Source organism: Neodiprion pinetum, chromosome 5 (genome assembly GCF_021155775.2).
Source record: "Neodiprion pinetum isolate iyNeoPine1 chromosome 5, iyNeoPine1.2, whole genome shotgun sequence".
NCBI lineage: Eukaryota > Metazoa > Arthropoda > Insecta > Hymenoptera > Diprionidae > Neodiprion > Neodiprion pinetum.
The window spans coordinates 19,919,917-19,940,804 of record NC_060236.1 but is presented as its reverse complement, the minus strand read 5'-3'; the positions used below and the strand labels follow the sequence as shown (position 1 = coordinate 19,940,804).

Genomic DNA, 20,888 nt, shown 5'->3' with positions numbered 1-20,888 from the left:
GATACAGCGGCTGACTGCGCGTGCGCGAACTTTTTAGTTACTTCATGCTGGTTGGCCACTTGAAGCTTTAACTGTCAAACACCGCTTATAAAAGTTATGTAGGTGGTGAGAATTTTTTGTTCCGGTTAAGCGGATCTCTAATAGTTGTTCGAATAATTCTGAAAAACTTGACAAGAAAACTTTCGTTGTTGACTAACTGAGGACTAATGACTGTTGCGGGTCATCGTAACAACGTGATTTCGATTTGTCACTCGACGTGAGAGAGTTCGATATTCTATGACTCGTTTTCAGTAAGTTGGTTCCCCTGCCTAGCAGACGAAAATATCACCGCGATACGCTCTCACGGACCAATAGACTTCAATTATTTTGCGCATGCGCAGTCGATCACTCAAAATGAATTTGCTAAGTTTCATTGTTTTCTCTGGGCAGAAAGTTGAGAAGTCGAGGTCAGGAGTTTTGTCAAATTTAAAAATTCAATTTTTTTCATGCGAATCATTGTTTAACAATTTGGGAGTATTGGAAATTATTCACCTGACAGGCGTCTTTCCCTCCTTCTGGATAACCGGCGCAAATCATGCCGTCGGTTACGTTAAGCTCTTTGTGTTCGAGCCAAAGGTTGCAGAGCTCTCTGTTCAATACTGGGACGTTTACTTCGTTGACGGCCGGCTCGTATTCCGAAACTGTAACAGAGAGATACGATGTGTAACGTTCTAATTTTGCTTCAGACTCGATCTGAAACGACGAATGTTACGGCAAAAATTTGACAAAAACGTTCAAGAGAGCCTCATCTAATCTTATTGCTCACCATCCGTGTCTTCCTTCTTTCCCCAACCGATTACTGTGCAAAGTGTTCCGGGCGTCAGCTCCATGTCCGCAGTTGGCAAGCAAACAGGCCTTAGATGGTCGTGAAACTGAACGCGACTGTCAAGCTGAAAAGATTGTACAAACTTTAGCCTCCGCAAGGTCTGATGTAATAGAAAAAAGCAACGAGTCCTTGAACACGATGTTTCAAGACGGTGATTAAGAGGCCGTGTGAAAACAAATCACTTGAAAAGGGTGATGTTCAAGTCAAACAAACAGTTCTGAAAGTGGACAACGGCTTCTGAGTTTTTAGATTAACGTCCTAATGCTGATAAGAATTTAAATTGAACTGGATTTGTTGGTAGCGAATGGATAATTCCGTCATGTCTACAAATACAAAATCGTAAGCGTTGGATTTACCTGGAAAAGAGCGACGTCGTTGTCGTGAGCGACTCCCAGGTTATAATTTGGGTGAGGAACGACTCGCTTTACCTTGACTTTTTGACCGAGGTAAGTATGAGCGTGGCGTCTTGTTATGCCGAGTTGGATTGTCCATCCGGATACGTCGGAGTGGCTGAAACTGCCAGATTTCTTCCTTCACACCGGATAGGTCGAGGAAATCATAAGTGTAATAATGCGTGTGTGAAAAATAAGGCAATAAAGTTGACACGATATATGAATTGTAAACGTTTCCAAGAAGTTGAAGGAGTTTGGATAATGAACTTGAATATGATGTGTTTTCGGTGCTATGTGAGAACAAAAATTGGTGACAGCGGTGGGATTCGAACGCTTGTGCTTTGAGGTGACAACATCTGTTTGTCTAACAACCTGAAAGATTCTTCATACTTTTTAGTAAAAAAACTCTCAATCTTGAGATTGCCTGAACTTTTCAGTGATTAATTGGATACACTTTGTAGAAAATTTATTCCTTTTCTCCATAATTCGAGGGTTGTTGGTGACACATTCATCAGGATTCAAACTGGAATGACTCAAAGATATGATTGAAAACTCACTTTCCGACGCAATGTGACGCGGTCAGAACCCACTGATCGGAAATCAGGACTCCAGCGCAGTAAAAAACCTGTTCAGGTCCACCGAGAAGCGCTGCAAGGAATGGCCAATCACCGGGAGCTGCTTCAACTCCACCGACGATCCTCGCCTGAGGCCTCGAGTTACCGTAGATGCGCTTTCGCTTTCCGCATCCTGTGACGGTGTGAAAAATAACGTATCGCAGAACTCGAAATGTCAATTTCGAGAATTTAGGGATTGTTGAACAGTACTCAAAAAAATTAGAAACCCCGTTAAAGGATGTTTGAGTATATTGCAAAAGTTTTGGACTATTTTTTTTTTTTTTGTGAATATGTTAAGACGATATTATGTAGTATTCTAGTATAATTGCAACATTGTCTCGAATATTTCCGGACTGTCTTTTTCTTTGCTTAAGTATTTGAATCATCGTTCATTCAGTTCCTGACTACTCTTACCGTATTCCGAACAGGCCAGTTCAACGGTAGGATAATTTTCGTATTTTGTGCAGCGCCGGAGTTCCTTGAGAATGTTGGTGTTGGTTTTTTGAGCAAGCCGCCATTGAACCGAGGTCTCGATTTTCCGCTGTGGCATCGAGACGTTGGTGCCATTTCTGGACAGTACCGACGAGTTTGCGACTCTGTTGGATCAGATTGAGATTTTTAGGACGATTAATACACCGCGCACCGCCAAGAACACTTCCGGATCATTCCACAATCGAAATGCTCCAGTGTAAGACGAACTCACTTGTATCCAAGATATGAGCATATCTGATGAGGTGAGGTTTCTGCGTCCCAATTCATTACACAGGCTGGTGAGAAGTTCCCGTTCTCAGCGTGGTAAATCTCCAACCGTCCTTTACCAATGTCACCGTTACGCTCGCTAAGTCTTACTGAAACCACAGGATCAATACGTGATTTCTCTATGTTTTTTGATCGATAAGAATTTTTATCTTTGTCTAATACTTTGAAAAATTGGATTTCAATTTTGTCTAATCTCAGAGGATAGTTTCATGGAATTCAAGTTACATTGTAATCAACGGTGACGAAAAATTTGTAAAAGGGCCTAGCCGGGTTTGCATATGAAATACGTCCTTTAACCGATTTGTGATTGCGTTATTCCAAACTTTTCCTTCTCATAAGAAGCCAAGTTTGCCCAAATTTCACCCCTTTATCTTTACTTATACACTGTAAATTGAAAGCAGCGTGATCTTCTAGTTCTATCCGATTTCCACGCCATTCCAACAAAGGAAATCATAAAAAAATTACAGATTTTGATGTGACATCTGTGTACGTGTTGTGATTTTTTTAAAATTTTTCTGACTGCAAAGTTAACCTGTTAAAAATAACCACGGGTTTTCAAGTGAACAATTTCTTTGTTTTCGAGAACAAATGTTTGGTGGTGTTTATTTATTTTTTTTTATTTATAATTGCAAAATTTTTCATCGAATCCTGAACCATGTATGCATTTTGCCCCGAAACGCATACTCGAGACGAATATCTCGAATTCGTATGGAGCCGTGTCCCTGATTTCGACATGTTTCAAGAGGCTTGGTATTTTGTTTAATGACTTCTTTGAATACAACAAGGAACTAAGCTGTTTCAAACTAATTACAAGGTGTTTTAAAGACTTGAAAGTGGTCACAAACAGTTTTCAAATTGTTACAAATGGTTTTAAAACAATTTTGAACGGGCATGAACATTTCCTAAGTCATTTTGAATGTCTTCAAGAGGTTTAAAAATAATTATGAATATTCGAAGAATAATACCGCGGAAATTCAAAACACTTCTAAGTGGTTTGGAGTAGTTGCAGAATAACAGCAAAGTATTTTAAAATGAATTCCAAGAGTCTCGAATGATTTTGGAATGGTTTCAAGCGATTTCTACAAACAATTATGAATGAATGGAAGCGGTTTCTCGCTGTTTTTCAACGATCACAACAATTAGCAAATTTTTTAGTGAAAAAAGCTTCACTTACAGCAATTCCTTTCGTCCTGTCCCCAAGGGCAGTCCGTGGTTCCATCGCAGACGTGTAAACTGGACATGCATTGTCTCTCTCCACAGTGAAGAACGGGGTCAGCGAGGGATTCTTCGTCGCTGGTCGAAGGTGCCGTGGCTCCGCATTCGCCACACCCGATTTCGTCCGATTGGTCAGCGCAATCGACGTGACCGTCGCAACGCCAATCAACCGGAATGCATCGGGTACCGTCGCATTGAAACCCGCTTGTACAGACTTGAAGTACGAAAGAAAACTTTTAATCTTTCAATCAGCGTGTACTTTGCATTTTCTTCAAATGCACGAAGAGCAACGAAAAATAAAGAAATATGTAATAATTTCCATTGCTTTTAAGCCTTGCAAAAAAATTCCATACACAGATATGTCCAGCAATCGATATTCAAATCGCAACTCACCCGCTGGAAAATTTTATTAATTCAAATATTTCGAACGATGATTTGACATTCCTGTTTTTGTAATCTAGTTGTTATTTATTTGCACAGAATGGATAATATTCAGAATCGTTGTAATGGTTCGTGTCTCATGTTGCAAAAACATTAAAACTTACTTTGCAAACAACGGAGGAAAAATATTTTGAATATATTGGACTTCCGACGAGATCAATTTTTTTTCAATTTTCGACAACGGAGGTAACATGTCAAATTCTTAATTGACTTTTCATGCATTTTCGAATCTCGAACTATCCAAAATCCTGTTCATGAATATATTATATAAAATAGCACGATGATTCTATGACAGCAGAATGTTAATTATGACAGTTTGATATTCAATTTTGACCCAAGAATGATCAGCCACATTTTGAGAGGTGAGATTCTGGTGAAAATGTCATTCAAAATAATAACATGAAATGAGACAAGTGCGATCATGCTTATTCCGAGAAATACATTACAATATGTTGAGCCGGATAAAAATTGATGAGGAAAAATAATTCTTGTCTTTGAACACAAAAACTGTGGCATACAGCGAGGGTGCGGAACAATTGCCGGTAGAAAAGTGAGAATTTTGAAGTTAGATAACAGCCGCATCCACCGGTTAGCTTGACAGCGTTATCGTTCAATATATGGATTTTACAATTAGATTTGCATTAGCGGTAGGTCGGGGGTCTCGGTGAACTTTTGTACGTCGGTGACAGCGTGTGGCAAATGAAAAGAATTCGCGATAGGACCCGACATGTGCTTCGTGTTTTTTTTTTTGCTATCTCATACCCTCGCAAAAGTGAACATCTTGTATCGCGGAATACATGATATAACATTAAAGCGCTGGAGAGAGTAGGTGAAATGTTTTAAAATTATCGAAAAAATAGAGACGTGAATATTTTTTCAGCCAAACATGGAACGGGTCGAGGTCGGAGTGTAAAAAGGTCAGAAAATAGAACATTGACAACTATATCGTTGTTTCAAAATCCATTTTGAACTAAGGGTTAAAATATGAAATCGTTGGAATTCTGGCGGTTTTGTATTTTGGTGATCTGTATACTTCACTATTTTACACTTTGGCTATGTAGATTTTAAAATTTCAACAAATAGATTTCTGAGATTTTGAAAGTTGGGTATTGCGACACTTCGATTTTCTATTAATTCGACATTTTCACCCCCTGCCCAATGAAACAGAGACGGACCTTGCAAAGAGGGTGAAGAAGTTGAAGAAAAGGAAGAAGAAACCGCTTTGTCGCAATTTATTGATCAACGAATGGTCGTGGAAGGAGCCAGAAAAAGCAGGAAGGGTAGCCAAATGGACCATTTGCGATTCTTCTTAACTTTTCAGCTTCTTTTATCATCCCGGTAATCTGTACAAAACATCCTCCAAGTACTACACACACCTGATAAATTGAGAAAGAATCTCGATCCTCCGTGATTGTCTCCAACAGCAATCAAGAGACAGATCGGCGCGGATCGACTCAAGACGAAAGTCAGACCTCCTTTTCTGTACCTAAAAACGGGATGCGATTCCACGCTTTGATGAACCGGAATATTCCGAACGCTTTTTCTTGCAAAATATAAACCACAAGGCCAAAGACTCAAAGCTGATTCAGGGCGAGAGTTCAACCCTCGAGAATGCGATGAGTCACGTGATCGCTGTGAAACAGTTCGAAACGATAAAGAAACTGAAAGCATCTTCAACGTTTCCAGGAAGTCGCAAATATTCCGGGGTGGGAAGTTTGTCCGAAAACGTATAAAGGGGTTCTGGTAAATTTCCCAGGGGATCGCGCTTCGGTGATAATTTCTTATCGACAGTTGTTTAATCGTGCAGAAATCTTATTCGCGGAATGGATTCCGGGGTCGGAATTGCAAATTGCGGATCAATTATCCTGGACCGATTGTAAATCGCTCAGAGTATTGTTTTGATTCCACACTGATTTCGGTTCAATACCGCTGCATAAGCAACGTGGAATTAGCTTCTTCGAATTTTTCGAGCTTATTTCACAATCAAATCCTTTTCCCAATGCTCGGTCTGTTTATATAAGCACAGTTGTCGTAAGTTAAACTTGTTGGTACTGAACATCGTTTACCTTCTTACGTAACCGCAGCAGCCTTCGATCGTTACTCGACCCACTTTTCTCTAAACTGGTCCCCTAAACATTATTATTTTCTTATCATCCCCATTATAGTTAATTTCGCACTCCGAGTCTTCTTTTCTGAAACTGCCAGATTCCGGCTTTTTTCTTTCCTTTCTTGTTGCTATTTGTAATTAACTGAAGTACCTATTCTTGGAAATTGGTTTCATTGGTAACAACCGTATTGCAGTATTATATATCATCATGAAGTCACTCGAGAGGTTATCAGAAACGAAATATAAATAACCAAATTTTCTTGGGTATGAGAATTTGTAGAGTGGTACGGAAAAATCATCGGGATCAACTCCGCCTCGGCAGTATAATGCATTTCGAGAATAAATGTGATAAATCGTGTGATGAAAATTTTTTACAACCCAGGATACACCATTTTTTTTTAATGAAAACCCCTCACAAACGATTGTGCGAGTAAGTTTGATTTGAGTAATTGTTTTCCCAAATCACTCAAATCTGAACTCCATGATCACGCCAATTCTCGCGGAAGGAAACGGGTGCCATTTGAAATTGGAGCACGAAAATTGGTGACAGCGGTGGGATAACGTTTCAAGAGGTATTCCGCAGTGTTTGGATCATTGTTATCGTGGACAATAGATTTGGTGAGATATTTATAACGGTCGTTAAGCCCGTCTTTTGTTTTCCCAGTTCGTTCTCGACGTTGCCGCATGACATACCCCATGCAAAATGCATTTTGCTGAATAAAAAAAAAAAAAAAAAAAAACACGGACTGGAAGAAGGAAAAAAAAAATAATGATAACGGGCTTATTCGGAAATTCTTATATATTTGAAACTCAGCATGAACATAACTTGGCTGGATGACATGTTTCGCGCTACTCACAATATCTCAAAAAACTAGACAAGTGTGAGTAGGACTCGCGCCCTGAGGGTTTCGTATAAACTTAATCATTTCCTTTAATTTTACGTAACTACAGATCAACTATTTTGAGACTTTTCCCTTTAATTGTGCCGTAAGACCTTGTTTCTTTTCAAATTTCATGATTCTAAGTCAACGGGAAGTACCCTATAGGTTTTGATGAGTGAGTTTGCGAGTGCTAAAGTATGTGACATAAATGGCCGCATCGTTTGATTGCATTGACCTGGAAGCTTGAATGTCTTACACCTCCAAGAGATCGTACATCTTAGTATTTGATATTAATTTCAACTTGATACTTCTATCAGTTCCTAAAAAAATTGTCTTGACAGACGAACAGACAGACAACGAAGTGTTTCAACAAGGGTTCTGTTTTTACTTTTTGAGTTACGGAACTCTAAAAAGGACCTAACCAACCTAACCACTTTGAATTTACAAGACAGTGTTCTTCGATAGCTAATTCGTTTTGCCACGTCCTCAGACGGTTATTATTAGGTTGATGAAAAAACAAAAGGAAAACAAATTTGGATCGTTGCAAAGAACGTGACCAATCCACAAATATTGTCTATAGATATGAAGTCAATCAGTTTGAGCCATTTTGGAGATATTCTGGGCATCACACTACACATTGCTGAGAAAAATGGTTGACGTTATTGTTAATAACAATGCTTTCTATCAAATGAACGTATCAGAAAAAAATACGCAAAGGAAGCTCAATCTATATGCTTTTGAATCAGATAAGCCCCAATCGGATGAAGCAATTGGTTGTCGGGATATAAATTCACCTACCCTTTCAACCATCTGCTCGTACACACCACATTATGTCTTTTTCATACAGGAGCACAATCATCATTCCACTAGAAAGATATTACTCACCGGGTTTCTCCGCCCTTTTTGCCGCTTCGATGACCTCGCGGTGTCCAACGCAAACCTCGGGGTCAGCATTCTCGGGAAAAAGGTTGCACTCCAGATACTCGGGCAGGGTGAGACCAAACACTTCGAGGAAGAACCCGCAGCGATGTTTGGTCTCTTCAAAAAGGAACGAATTTACAGCATTGGCCGAATAAGCAATCGAAGGAAACACCAATCAGTCGAAAATTCTTACGATAGCAGAGACTGCGACATGGCCTAACCACCTGGCCTCGTACACCACACTTCGGCACAAACACGCTGCAGAGAAACAGGGCTGCCAATTCGTAGCAGCGCACATCGACAACTGCGTCGTACAGTTCAAGCTCGTGCTGAGCGTCCCTCTGTCCAAAGTTGCCCATGTAGTTCGGGAATACGGTGAAATTGTACGGGATCTGTAACAATCATGTGTCAACGATGAACGATGCCTATTTATACGATAGGTTTAGTTCGACTCGGGATTAGTTGTGGACATCGTTTGATCCGGTTGTGACCACATTTATTACATTTAACCGAGCATTATGGTCACCAATCATACAATGGTGCTTTGATTCACCACTTCAAAGTTGAATATCAGTATTGAATTAAGTAAATCCATGAGATCAAAGGTCGCACCAGCGAATACAGAAGTTCGCAAAAGTGGCGAAAATTGATACAGTCGAAGTGCCACAAATGGTGTATCAAATTTTTCCTGCTCCTCGACAAAGACAAGTTCCTTACTTCCGTGTTTCCACTCGGAATGACGGATTTCATAGGGTTAAATATGAGTAATGAATATTGATCCTGAGTGAAATGGACCAAGTATATAGACCTTGAACAATACCCTCTGTAGGAGTTATCAAATTGTTCGACTATTTGGAGTTGGATGAAGCCCTTAGCTCGAGCGGAGGAGTTCACGAGCTGCAGAGAATGAAACTCAAACTCGAACTGCCGGATCCAGTCGAGTGCTCGCGATGCACACTCAAATGGATAGACGTGTGCATGCGGGTCAATGCTGTCTGTTTTCATCCGAACTAGTCGAACCCCTGGATTTCAGTGCACCAAATATTTTTTCGCAAACGAAACGAGAAGGCGGATTGCACATTCGTTCGTCACAGTGATTTGGCAATAATCGGTTCACTTCACTTCTCTTACCTTGTGGTACTGACAGAAGCTGACGATCACTGGCAGGCAGATTCCTGGTGCTGGATTTTTCAGCGGTGGTTCGAATTTCGGAGGTCCTGGGGCTATCACCATTTCCGTCGAATGTACAGTATTGTTTTCCAACCTCACAGTGTACGCTGGGTAAGCTGCAAGAGGAAGAACAAACGCCACTGGATCATTTGGCTGACCACTTCGATCCTTCGATAGTATTGTTCATGTGGTTTTTTGAACAAGTCACTTCGTTCAGGTATGACGTATACAAGTAGTTAACGAGTGATGATTATTGGACTTTTGTGAGAATTAATTAATTGAAGAATTAATTTAATTCGGTTTGTTTTCATGTAAGAATGGTGGATATGTACTACTGATTTCAAATGATTTGAAGCATCAAAATCGATGCTCAGCAAATGGGCACTAGTGGTGAAATGTAGTACAACTCATGAAATAAGTCAGTGCAATTGATATAGTACAATGAAGCTTTTTACGGTCTCTCGGCAAAATGAGTTCTATGCAATTAAACGAGTCGATTGGAATCCAATTTTCCGAACATTAATATTACACGTTACATACATCGTGCATACATAGAGACCAATGCAGTGTGGAAAATTTCTCGGGTGGAAGTGGTCGCTAATTGGTTCGATATTGTATCCGGAATTTGGCTTTGTGACAAGTTATTAACGCTACTGATTGTGAGCGGAGAAAACCGCAAACCGTAACATTCAAAGGACGAATTATTATGGCTTGGAATATAATAACTGTCACGTAGTTGGTTTAAAGTCGCCGAGTCTGCAGTTCTCTGAAGCTTGATTGCAGGCTTTCACGAAAATTCAGTTACGACATCGATCAGTTTTACTCACATTTAAAGTACGCTGCTAGGCCACCTGCTATCGCAAAAAGAGCCACCGCGTTGACCAGCACTTGAGCAAATCTAAAACGCAGTCTTCCTGTCGTCACGTAATGACTGCTCGGTCTCCTTATATCTCTGATTATCTGAATAAATACAAAATAAGTTAGTTCAAAAATTCCGCATAACGCAGTTCATGGATAGATGAAGATTCCAGCTCGATGAAAAGAGTATGCAAACGCTTTAAAGATGTTTTGACACCCGTTTGAACTGCCATACCGTTCGTTTTTACACCTCGAAGATTCATTCCAAGAACAATTCCTGAACTGGACAATGAGTTCTGGGATTTGCTTTTGTTTATCGTCGATTGTTTAAAAAAAAAAAAAAAAGCGTTTGAAACAAATCCCTAATTCTCTGTACAGATTTTTTGGGGTTGTGTGAAGCGGTGAATTGGTGGTAGGAAAATCACCCCGGTTAATTGGTGGTGAATTAGCTCGTGTAAAACTCTGAAGCGATGAAGTGACGAGAGTGTTTTTATCAGAAGCTAATTGGAGGGGCGTGCGAAAACCCTCGGCGATTAAAAGCCGAAATTTACTTAAAGCGAGATGGAATTGAGAGTCACTTGAGCCGCGAGTAGTAAGAGGTAATTCCACTCTCTGCTCACCCCAACGTTAAACAACAAAGTTATGGCGCTTGCGGTTCGGCTTTCAACCTATATGTTTTGCTTGGATGCAAAGCAGGACTTGGATTTTTAACGCTGATGAAAAGTGTGCGAAACGAGCAAATAAATGGGAATAATTCTCTACCAGCTCTTTTTATAGGTTCGTTTTACTGCAGGAATTCACAGACCTCGATCCTATGTAGAGTTTCATTCAATGGAGTCAAAAGCTTTTTACTCCTCTTTCTTTGGGTTTCGTTGCACTTTGTGAACAAGAATTTATTGATCTGTTTTTACATGTTTTGATCGCGTTTTTTTTTATGTCCACAGGAACACACACGTGCGCGGATGCGCGCGCGTTCATATACTTTTCCATCACTGTCGTATTGTCTCGGCGAGCTGAAAAAATCTGATATTTTTATTTTTACACATACAACTCTGATTTGCATTCATCATACTCGGCAGAGCTTAACGAAGAGAAAGTATCATGTTGAAAAAAAAGAACGCCAATGCAATACAGAGATGGAATTGAAAAAGGTTTATAACTTCCTCTTTCCCTTTCTCTCACATACTGAAATGCAACGAAGACAGAATAATGAACGAGTTGACAAAATGAAGCTGAAAAGTATCGAAGACCTCTGAATAGCAAAAGTCTTGTGCGTTCAATTCAACCACGAGTTTAATTTTAAGGACTTCCATGTACCTGTGTGATTTTTACTACTTCGTAGCATGTAGCGTCGAGTAATTACGTGATATTTCTTCCAGTATAACATTATCTGATGTCAACCTGACACCATCCGATGTCAATCCAACACTATTCCATGTTAGTCTAACGCTATTTTGCGTCAATACCACACTGACTAAGGTCGATATAACACTATCAATACGCTTGGGTGAAGTGTCTACTTCTCAGGACATCTCAGAATTGATTAAAGCGTTAACGATCCTTCTCACGAAATAGAATCCACCCTCCCATAAACAGGTCTGTATAAAGTGTCTCTCAAAACGGCTGAATGCAAGAATTTCAACTTATTCGTACGGTCGCGTCGCACGTATAATTGATGACTTGCCAGCCCCTCATGAACTTTCAAGCGAATCAACACGAAAGAAGTAGTAGTAGATATGACGATTTAATGCCGATATCGGCAGGTCTACCAAATCTTTTCAGGAGAAGAGAATCTTTAAGCTGAATGTAAGCTCTGCAGTAGGGATGACAAAAAATGTTTTTATTCGAACTTCAAACGATAGAAGCTCGGTAATTGATGTTGGAACACGTTTATCTAGACAACATTTTTTTTTTTCTCTTGATTTTTATTTTATCTCCGCAGGCGAGATATTCAGGTTTCCAGAACCCTCCTATAACGTTTATTCAATCTGTTCATCTCTCGACCCCTCTTTTCATGCTTTCCTTCCACAAGATGAGGTTTCAAAAAGCCCTGTCTCTTCGAAGTGAGTGCGCGATTTCTCTTACTGGAATATTTGCAGCGTACCGTAGAGTTCCGACATACAATCAGTTAACGGCACCAGTCTGCAGTGCTTTTTAATAAGCGACGAAAAGCCGAGACCAATTCCATGGTATGGTTGAAAAATGACTATAAGCTATTTTCAACTAATTTCAAGAAGGTTTCAAAGATCTTCAACCGTTTCGGAAAAACGGTTTCAAACTAATTTCGAAGAGCTTCAAGTGTTTTGTAAATGGTTTCCAGCGATTTCAGAATGATTACAAATGCTTTTAAACTAATCACACAGAGTTTTAAGCGATTTTTAAGTAGTCTCCAATTAATTCGGAAGGTTCTAAATAATTTCTAAATGATTTCAAAGCGATTTCACACTGATTAGAAATGATTTCAAACTAGTTTCATTGAATTTGAAACAGTTTTGAGCGGTTCTTCACTGATTTGCGGCAATTCCTGCGTGATTTGAAACGAATTCGAACGATTCTACGCGATATCTGAGTAACGAGCTAGGAAACGAATTAAGCCATCGTCTAATTAATAAAGTTAGCCGTTCTGACCGGTTAAACCGGTTAACCGTACAGCCTTGCATCTGAGCGCTTGTAGTCAGAAGTAATTTGCGATTTTAACAAGTACACCGTTGAAAGTAAGTTTCACTTCATTTTCACTTAACTCCTTAAAATGGTTACTTCAGATTGTGTTCCATATAATATTACAGAGATAATTCAGAAGCCTATGTTCGAATTCGTCTCAATCTTGAGATAACGCGCAAACATAACGCTTTTTATAGTATGCACGTAAATGATATCGTAAAGTTTCATACACTTTGTTACTCTACGTGCCACCATAATTGGCTTACACAATTCACCCGACGTTCACAACGATTAATCTCTCTCTCATGGAAACAATATACGAGGCTTTCCGAATGTAAAACTGAAGTTGCCACCGACTGACAAGTAGGTACCGCGGTTGGAAATCGATACCGTAATAGAACCTACCATAAATAACAGTCCGTGATGATTGTCGCTGTATCAGAAAATACAAGCGAACAAGATGGCAGGAGAACGTTTCTAATTCTGTATTTATCCTTCAAGAAATAGCAGTCTGTAAAAGGACCGGATTTTATTATTGGAATTTACTCACTCTGTGATGAAGCGACATGTTGCTTCCGTTGTGAAATCGCACGATTGTTTGCAGACTGGCCGGCGTGCTCATCGACTTTGTGATCGGACTTCCTGGCGGATTCTCTGGCTCTGGTACAAGTGCTCGTCCTAAAAACAGGCAACAACAATTGATTAACAGAGTGGGAAAAGTATATTGGTGAAAAATTAATTATTTCCAATATGTTTGAATAAAATATCCATGAATTATTTCAAAAAGTGAGGACACAACTTTGAGAACCTTTTGTAATCACGTATGATCTTATTTAAACACCATGATTTCTTTTCAACTCACTTTGAAACTTTTGTATCGTTTCAAAATCATGAAAAATCTCGATTAAACTCCATAAATTTTCTACAGAACATTATGAAATTTTTGAAATACTCGTAATATCTTATTCGAGCTTCATAAATACTTGTTAAACGACCTGAAAACTTTTTTAAACTTACGAAAACAAGTGAAATATTGTTCGAACTACATGAATTCTCCTCAAAACACCTCAAGACTCTTTGAAACATTCGAAATCACGTAAGTACATGATCAAGCCTCATCGATTCTTGTCAAATTACTTGGTAACTTATCGAATGTTTCTGAATCACTTGAAATCTTTCGGAACCCTTCAAAATCTCATCCATTTTCAAATTTGATGTCCTGCGTGAGATTTTTGGAGTTGAAATCGTTAAAAAAACTGCACAAGACCCAAAGCGGGTAAATCTCTAAGAAACGGATATGTCTCTTGGAATCGAGAACCCTTTTGAACACACCTGGTACTTTCCCGTTGGCGTGTTTATGGGGCAAAAGCGGTGCCTCCATGGTCTTGCTGGTGTAGCTGGGCGAACTGGTCTGACTGAAGCTGTCCGAGGACACATTGCTGTCCTGGCGAACGCTTATGGGCTTAGGAACGGGGCTCTGAACGATGGCGCTGAGCGGTGGTGGGATGTTGGTCTGCGTGGCCTTCGGAAGTTTCTCGAGTTTCTCGCCGTTGGTCTTTTCCCGCTTGCCGAAGCTGTTCTGAAGCATGTTCCTCGCCTTCTCCATGTCCGAATCGTACCGGGACTTTAGCTGATCTTCAAACTTCGCGCGCTCCGGTACTTCCGGCGGCTCGGCCGGAACCGGAAGCGGCTTCTCGTGCAGCCTGCGCTCCAGATCACGCGCCGCTCGCTGAAGCTCCTCGAACTTCAATCGCTCGACGCCGGCGTGCTTTCCAAGCTCACCGGTTCGCTCCTGCAGCCGCTTATCGAGGTCACGTGACGCCTTGTCAAGCTCGATCAGATTCCGTTCCTCCTGACGCTGCTGCCACGGACTCACAGCGCCACTGCTCTTCGCTGCCGTCGGTCTTGGTTCGGGTTTTGGCGGCGTTGGGTCCGCCTTTGGCTGCCCGAATTGCGCCGCCGGTTTACGGTCAGGATTCGAACGCCGCGGGATTGCCGGGAGCTGGACTTGCAACGGTATTGGACGCTCGTTTTTGCATCGCTTCGGAATCGCCGGGGCTCGGAGCGGGATCGGCGGTGGCGCCACCTGCGGGACAAACGGAAGAAATTTTTTCTTTCACTTCGTCATCGAAAGTGGTAGATAATATGTAACAATGCAACGTTCGTTCCCATAAAAAAAAAAAAAAAAAATTTATTCACGACATTCTCAAAAATATTAAAAGTTATAAGTGCTCGAGTGTTATTGTGACATTGTCATTCGATGGTTCAACAAAAAATTGTGAGTAACTCTCGCGATTCTCGTTGTTTAAAAAATTTAGAAACATTTCTCAACTGAACTCGAAGGTGACTTTCCAAAATACGCGATTAAAAAAAGTGAAAAATCCCGGACCCGCAAATCCCGGTATTCAATTCACACGTAGATTCGACTACACCGAACAAAGTTTCATGAACAAAGTATTTTCTTGCATGGTTGGATCGACTTTAGTCAGTATAATCCCTAAATAAAATTTTTACAAAATAAACTCCTCACTGAACTTCACTATTCGCATATAAAAATTCAAACTTATTACGATCCTAGTTGCATAGAAAACGAAAGGAATTGCTATCCAAATGTACGATCCAATTATAACGAACCATCAAATTATGCCAACGATTCGCAGCTTGCAATATTCGGATGAATTTTAAATGAAAATAGGTTGACGATGTGGAAAAATTTGATTACAGAAATAATTTTGGTGCGTTATAACTTGATTTTATTTCAACTTTGTTTTTTACAACTGAGTGACGTAATATGATAGTTAATCATGAGACTGCAACTCAGGTGACAGCTTTTATTTTTTATGCAACTCGAATAACTCTGTGATTGTCTCAAATTTTTTTGCAAAAATTTTTGACGACAAGGACTTTTTGAAAAAGATGAGGAATTTTTCACGGTCACAGACGTTATTTAAACCAATATTCAGAAACATGTTGACGAAAATGGATCGAACCAGACTTAGGCTTATTCAATGAAATTATATTGATATAGTTAGAATCTGTCGGAAAAGCTGAGAGTTTCAATTACTTGTTTTCTCGATCGCTAAATGATCGAGGATCTATTAATAATCGTCGTGTTCGTGATCCTACGTGCTTTATGAAATTGTCTTAATATCCAATTTTTCATCCAGTTGCGGAACTGCTCGGTGAAATTTCAGCGTCTTTCAACGAACTACTAATTTTTAGCTCATTCGCCTTTGTGATATTGTTGCCGAAAATTTCTCAGATAGAGTTGAGAAAGAATTTAGTTGCAAGGTTTCATCGTCGCGGGTTTCCTCAAGCGATACTTGTAAAGAGACAGGCACTTGCAGGAATTTGTAATTTCACCGGACTTCATCCTTGAATTACTGGAACGCTCTTCATTCTTTGTCAACTCAATAAGCGCAATAAGGCAACAAATTTCTCCCTCAATTCGCAAATTTTCAGGTCACAGGCATTTCACTGTTATACATGGCTTATTTTTAAGGTGTAAGGGGTTCATCTACTCATCATTTCCAATGTATAGCAGATCAATGTATGCCCATTTCAAATATTGTTCCCTCCTCTCTTTTCGACTCTTTCAAATTGTTCAAAACAATATAACCGTATAGATTCTACTGCCTGCGAATCGAGTGATAATTTGTTGCAAAAAAATTTATTGGACTTATAGGGAGGTGTAATTTATTTGCTTCCCCAGTGTCGAAAAAGTTTCACACAAAGGTAAACATAGCTTTCAGCCTAATCAGGTTTTTCGATGCAGAAAAAACGACAGAAAATGGGTGAAATTTGTTGTGAGTATAAATGTGAGTATAAATTGAGTGACCTTGTGTTAAAGTGGTTGTAGTGCCGGTGTAAAGTGGAATTCTGAGTGTCTGATTGTTGTGGCTGACACACTGGCTGCTGATGGGTTGGACAAAAAGCCTGAAATGGAAATAAAAAACGAAGTAGAAGTAGAAGTAGAAGCAGAAGTCAAATCGCATTTGCGGAAATCCGATTCACTGACTTTAAGGCGGGCTGCAAGTGACTCAAGAATCGATATTTGATCCCTTATTTCATTACGAGATACTCAGACATTGTGAATATATAAAATTTACATATCCGTAAGATAACAATATTTTTTTAAGTATGTCAGAAGAATAGAAAAAAATAAAAGTAATAAATGAGAGCCTCGATATTGATTGTTCATTTCAAATCGGTATAAAACGGTCGAAAAATTATTGAATTTTGGATTATGAATGTTTACCTTATTTTTTGGCGAACGATGTTTTATACATCCCTACCAAGACACTTGTTTTCATTATGTTGGCATAGGCAAATATACAATTTTTCAAGACTGCACTGATATTAATTTTTATTAAGAAACAGCGATATTAAATTCACTATTGCCATGAAAACGAAAAAGATTCGTTCTAGTCATCTTCTGAAAAACGGTTATCGTTACAACAAGAGACATATTACAGAGTCAAATCGAATAAATTTACTGTATTTTTTGTCACTATACAGCAATTTTAAATGAAAAATCGATATCGAAATGCTTTTCTTCAAACTTCTATTGAGTTTGTTCTATTTCACACTACGTTGGCTCTTTTGATTCAGAAGATTGTTTTCTAAAAAATTGACTGAAATAGTTTTCTTTTTCATCATATTAAAATCGCTAAGTCAATTCAATTTTACAACATAGCACTGATTTTGATAACCATGTCGAAAAGAAAACGTCATATCAAATTGACTGCTGAAAAAAGAAAATAGTCCTCTGAATAAAATAATGAGCCATTGAAAAGTGAAGTCGAATAAATGTACTAAATTATCAACTTTGAAGGGATTTAAAATGAATCATTAATATTTAATTCTTATCTTCATAATCCCAGTATTACATATCTTTGTATTTTTCAAGCTATTTCCGTAGTTCAAAAATATAATAATTCAAGAAATAATCCGTGTATGACCATCGGGTGATAAAATTGACGAACAGTGTTAATTCTTGGCAAAGCAGCCCTGTTAACTACGTAGAAACTTGCCGGAGCTTCCCGTCGACGAAAAGTTTCGGGCAAACCATTTAACTCTACTAAGTGTCAAGTTCTCCTTCCCTCCTTTCCGCCCCCATTCCACGCTCCGAAGGCAGGAGGGTGGGAACTTTACTTGTCAGCAAAATTATCGAAAATCGCTCTTGTTCCTCGAATAGCGGCCGTGTTCCGCCTCACCGTCGACAGAATTTTACCCGGTGTTAGTGCGTTCTGGTCACGATCCGAAGGGTTTTACTTCCACCTAGACCTCGACGAGCGACTCGATCACTCCCGAAATACCGGGTTGAATAAAGCCTCAGCACTTTGTGAACCCGAATTTCAGCCCTTCAAAAAGAACAGCAAATCTTCGAGCAGCTAATCGAATTAACCAAGTTTCAACTGTGTGCCTCAAATAATTCGAATGTCTCAACGATGTCAACTTGCCCATGTACGGTATTATTAATACAAAGCACAAAAACTATTCTCCGCATTGTGACAGCGTATGGACTTGAATTAAGTTCATATTTTATTGTGTACACAAAACCTTGAAAGAAAAGTCTTGGAAAACTTTTCGATCGAAACAAAATTCACGTTTTTTATAAATTCTAATCGCACGTCAATGAACTAGGTTTTATTTTTGCATTATGACGACACGTTAACTCAACTACCCAATAATGCCCTTACGGCTGAACTTCCTCGTCACGAAAAATTACTACTGTACACAAAATTTGGATTCAATCTTCAAAAAAAATTTTAAATTAGACAAGTTTCCCACTTCTGCGGATTCTGAACTTAAAGTATAACAATCTCATTCTTGCATTGTAATGAAACATGTTATCCAATTACGTAATTATTTGTGAGTGTGTGTAGATTTCTCATCATAAAAAAAGTGATGAACGCTAAGTTTTGATTGTTACGTTTAAAAGTTTTGTAATCGAATCGGAATTGAAATGGTTCTAAAGTTCTGCGGATGCTGAGATGAGTGCATAAGATTTAACTTCAACAGTTGAAGTCAAGTTACACAATAATGAAAAGTCCAAATCATAGAAGCTACTGAATGCTACGTTTCGATGAAACATTCAGCAATTTTAAAATTGAATTCGAATGAAATATTTTTTCCAAAGCGTCTCAGAGAACAGCACTAGAACTTTTTTTACATTTCAACCGAAAATTTTAGGGCCTGTGATTGATTTTTTATGTTTCATTTCGTCAATCTTTTGTTTTTACGTCTAGCGTACTTTTAACGAAAACTTGTAGGACAATTCTAATTATGTTTCAACGATTCGAAGGTAACGGTTCAACCTGAGGACTGACCACATTAGCCCTTCGAATGAGAACTAGAAATTTGTCGAGTCCAACACGGAGATTTGCAACTACTAAAAGCCTCGCCTCGAAGCTAACGAGACTCGAAATACGACCATGAACCACAGAAGTCCGGCCCTCATCAACTGATCTCACCAAGAATATCCGTCTGTTGCGGCTTTTAAGGTAAATTAATGAACAAGGAGTCCGAAAGCAAACGAACGGAGGAACAAACAAACTGCACGGAAAGTGGAAACGGAGTTTCACGATGCGTTGCGGAGGCTGATTCAAATACATTTTCGATGATTCCCGGAAGCAAGAAAATCAAAAATTAGCTAAAAACGCGAACACGTATCAAAGTTCCAAAACAAACCTTTTTGATCAGTGTTAGTGCTAAAATTGTTGGAACAAAAAAAAAAAACAAAACTCGTGTTTAAGTAAACAAATTTCAAAATTCGTTACGTCTTAGTTTAGAAAGCTTAATTTTTATTTGTAACAGAAACCATGGAATACTTATTTCAAAAGTATCATAATACCAAAATAAGCGTCCAAAATTTTTCAAAAATCACTACGGTAACTTTATATTACCCATTCCAATTGATTTCATTTTTTCAAAAATCTTATTGACCCATAATGAATCGTACAGATTTTGTCAACTCAAAAATTGGTTTGTATCTGTACTCTTTTCCGAACGGTATAGGTACCTACATTCGTGTGATTGATTAAAATATTTTGTTGAAAAAGACCCAACGATATCATATACGTCAAACTTACAATGCGATGACTTACGAGCAGCATTTTTTTTTAACACACAACTGTAATGAACGTCTTTTTTCATTGCATTGGTTCTTGTTCCGCCATGTCTATCAGTGCTGCAAAATTGTTATACACATGGTTGATTTTCGCTCTTAACTGAACACATAAATTTTTATCACCTACCGCAGGGGTTGCGGAATGGCGACGCGGTATCGGCGGTGCTCCAACGTTTCCGGCCGGCGGTGGTTCCGGTAAAAGCGACGTACGCGTCGGAAAGCCGACGCTGTGCGTCCTGCTCTGCCTGTAACACGGATCAAAAAATAAATCAAAATTATTCCACAGGTCGAAGAATTTTCAAGCTGATTAAAATACTCGGACCCCAAGCCCTGTACGGAGTGAGGGATACAGGTTGAACGCTGATCGAGCGCGACTCCAGGTGGCGGATAGGAGAACGACCAGGGAAGGCCCTAGGGGGTGGAACGTTCCTTCCCTTTTTAGTCGTGGGACCCTCATGGATTTGGGACCGGAAAACTTAGATTCAAGAAAAGAGCATGACGACGTGGCATCCACGGAGACCAGCTCGATGGAAATGAAGCCAGAAGTCGAGATCGAAAGTCTGCGGGCGGACGACGAGACGTGAGTCTCCTTGACGCCTTGATCGTCGACATGGAGCATTTCGCTCTCCCTGGGACCCACGGCTTCATCGCTAAAGCCGAAGTGTATGCTTTACTAGCCTGTGCCAGGTATATCCTGAGCAGAGGTTACAAAGACAAGCACATAAACATTTGTAGCGATAGTCGGGCTGCAATCAGTTCCTTGGATGCTTAAATCATAAGGCCAGTACTGGCACGGGAATGCGTCATACTGCTAACACGGCTGGCGTAGGCCAATCACGTGAGCTTTATATGGGTGCTGGTACATAGTGGTA

General features: G+C 39.5%; 1 protein-coding gene across 6 annotated transcripts in view; it reads right to left on the bottom strand.

Moving 5' to 3' along the window:
* Positions 1-20,888, bottom strand: part of LOC124219364 (atrial natriuretic peptide-converting enzyme) — a 113,631-nt gene that overhangs the window by 15,604 nt on the left and 77,139 nt on the right. For 4 of the 6 annotated variants that reach the window (XR_011177173.1, XR_011177174.1, XR_011177175.1 and 1 more), the window contains 14 exons: positions 20,144-20,261; positions 14,217-14,970; positions 13,435-13,562; positions 10,193-10,325; positions 9,327-9,481; positions 8,389-8,587; positions 8,160-8,312; positions 3,805-4,059; positions 2,575-2,719; positions 2,286-2,467; positions 1,815-2,004; positions 1,222-1,396; positions 806-929; positions 532-680 (listed from right to left, as the gene is read on the bottom strand). Coding sequence is in view for 2 of the 6 variants with exons in the window: in XM_046626812.2 (XP_046482768.1) it covers positions 532-680; positions 806-929; positions 1,222-1,396; positions 1,815-2,004; positions 2,286-2,467; positions 2,575-2,719; positions 3,805-4,059; positions 8,160-8,312; positions 8,389-8,587; positions 9,327-9,481; positions 10,193-10,325; positions 13,435-13,562; positions 14,217-14,970; positions 20,144-20,261 (2,860 nt within the window). In the remaining 4 variants the exon portion in view is untranslated. The remainder of the gene's footprint in view (positions 1-531; positions 681-805; positions 930-1,221; positions 1,397-1,814; positions 2,005-2,285; positions 2,468-2,574; positions 2,720-3,804; positions 4,060-8,159; positions 8,313-8,388; positions 8,588-9,326; positions 9,482-10,192; positions 10,326-13,434; positions 13,563-14,216; positions 14,971-20,143; positions 20,262-20,888) is intronic. The other 2 variants (XR_011177176.1, XM_069136172.1) reach the window with 1 other exon arrangement.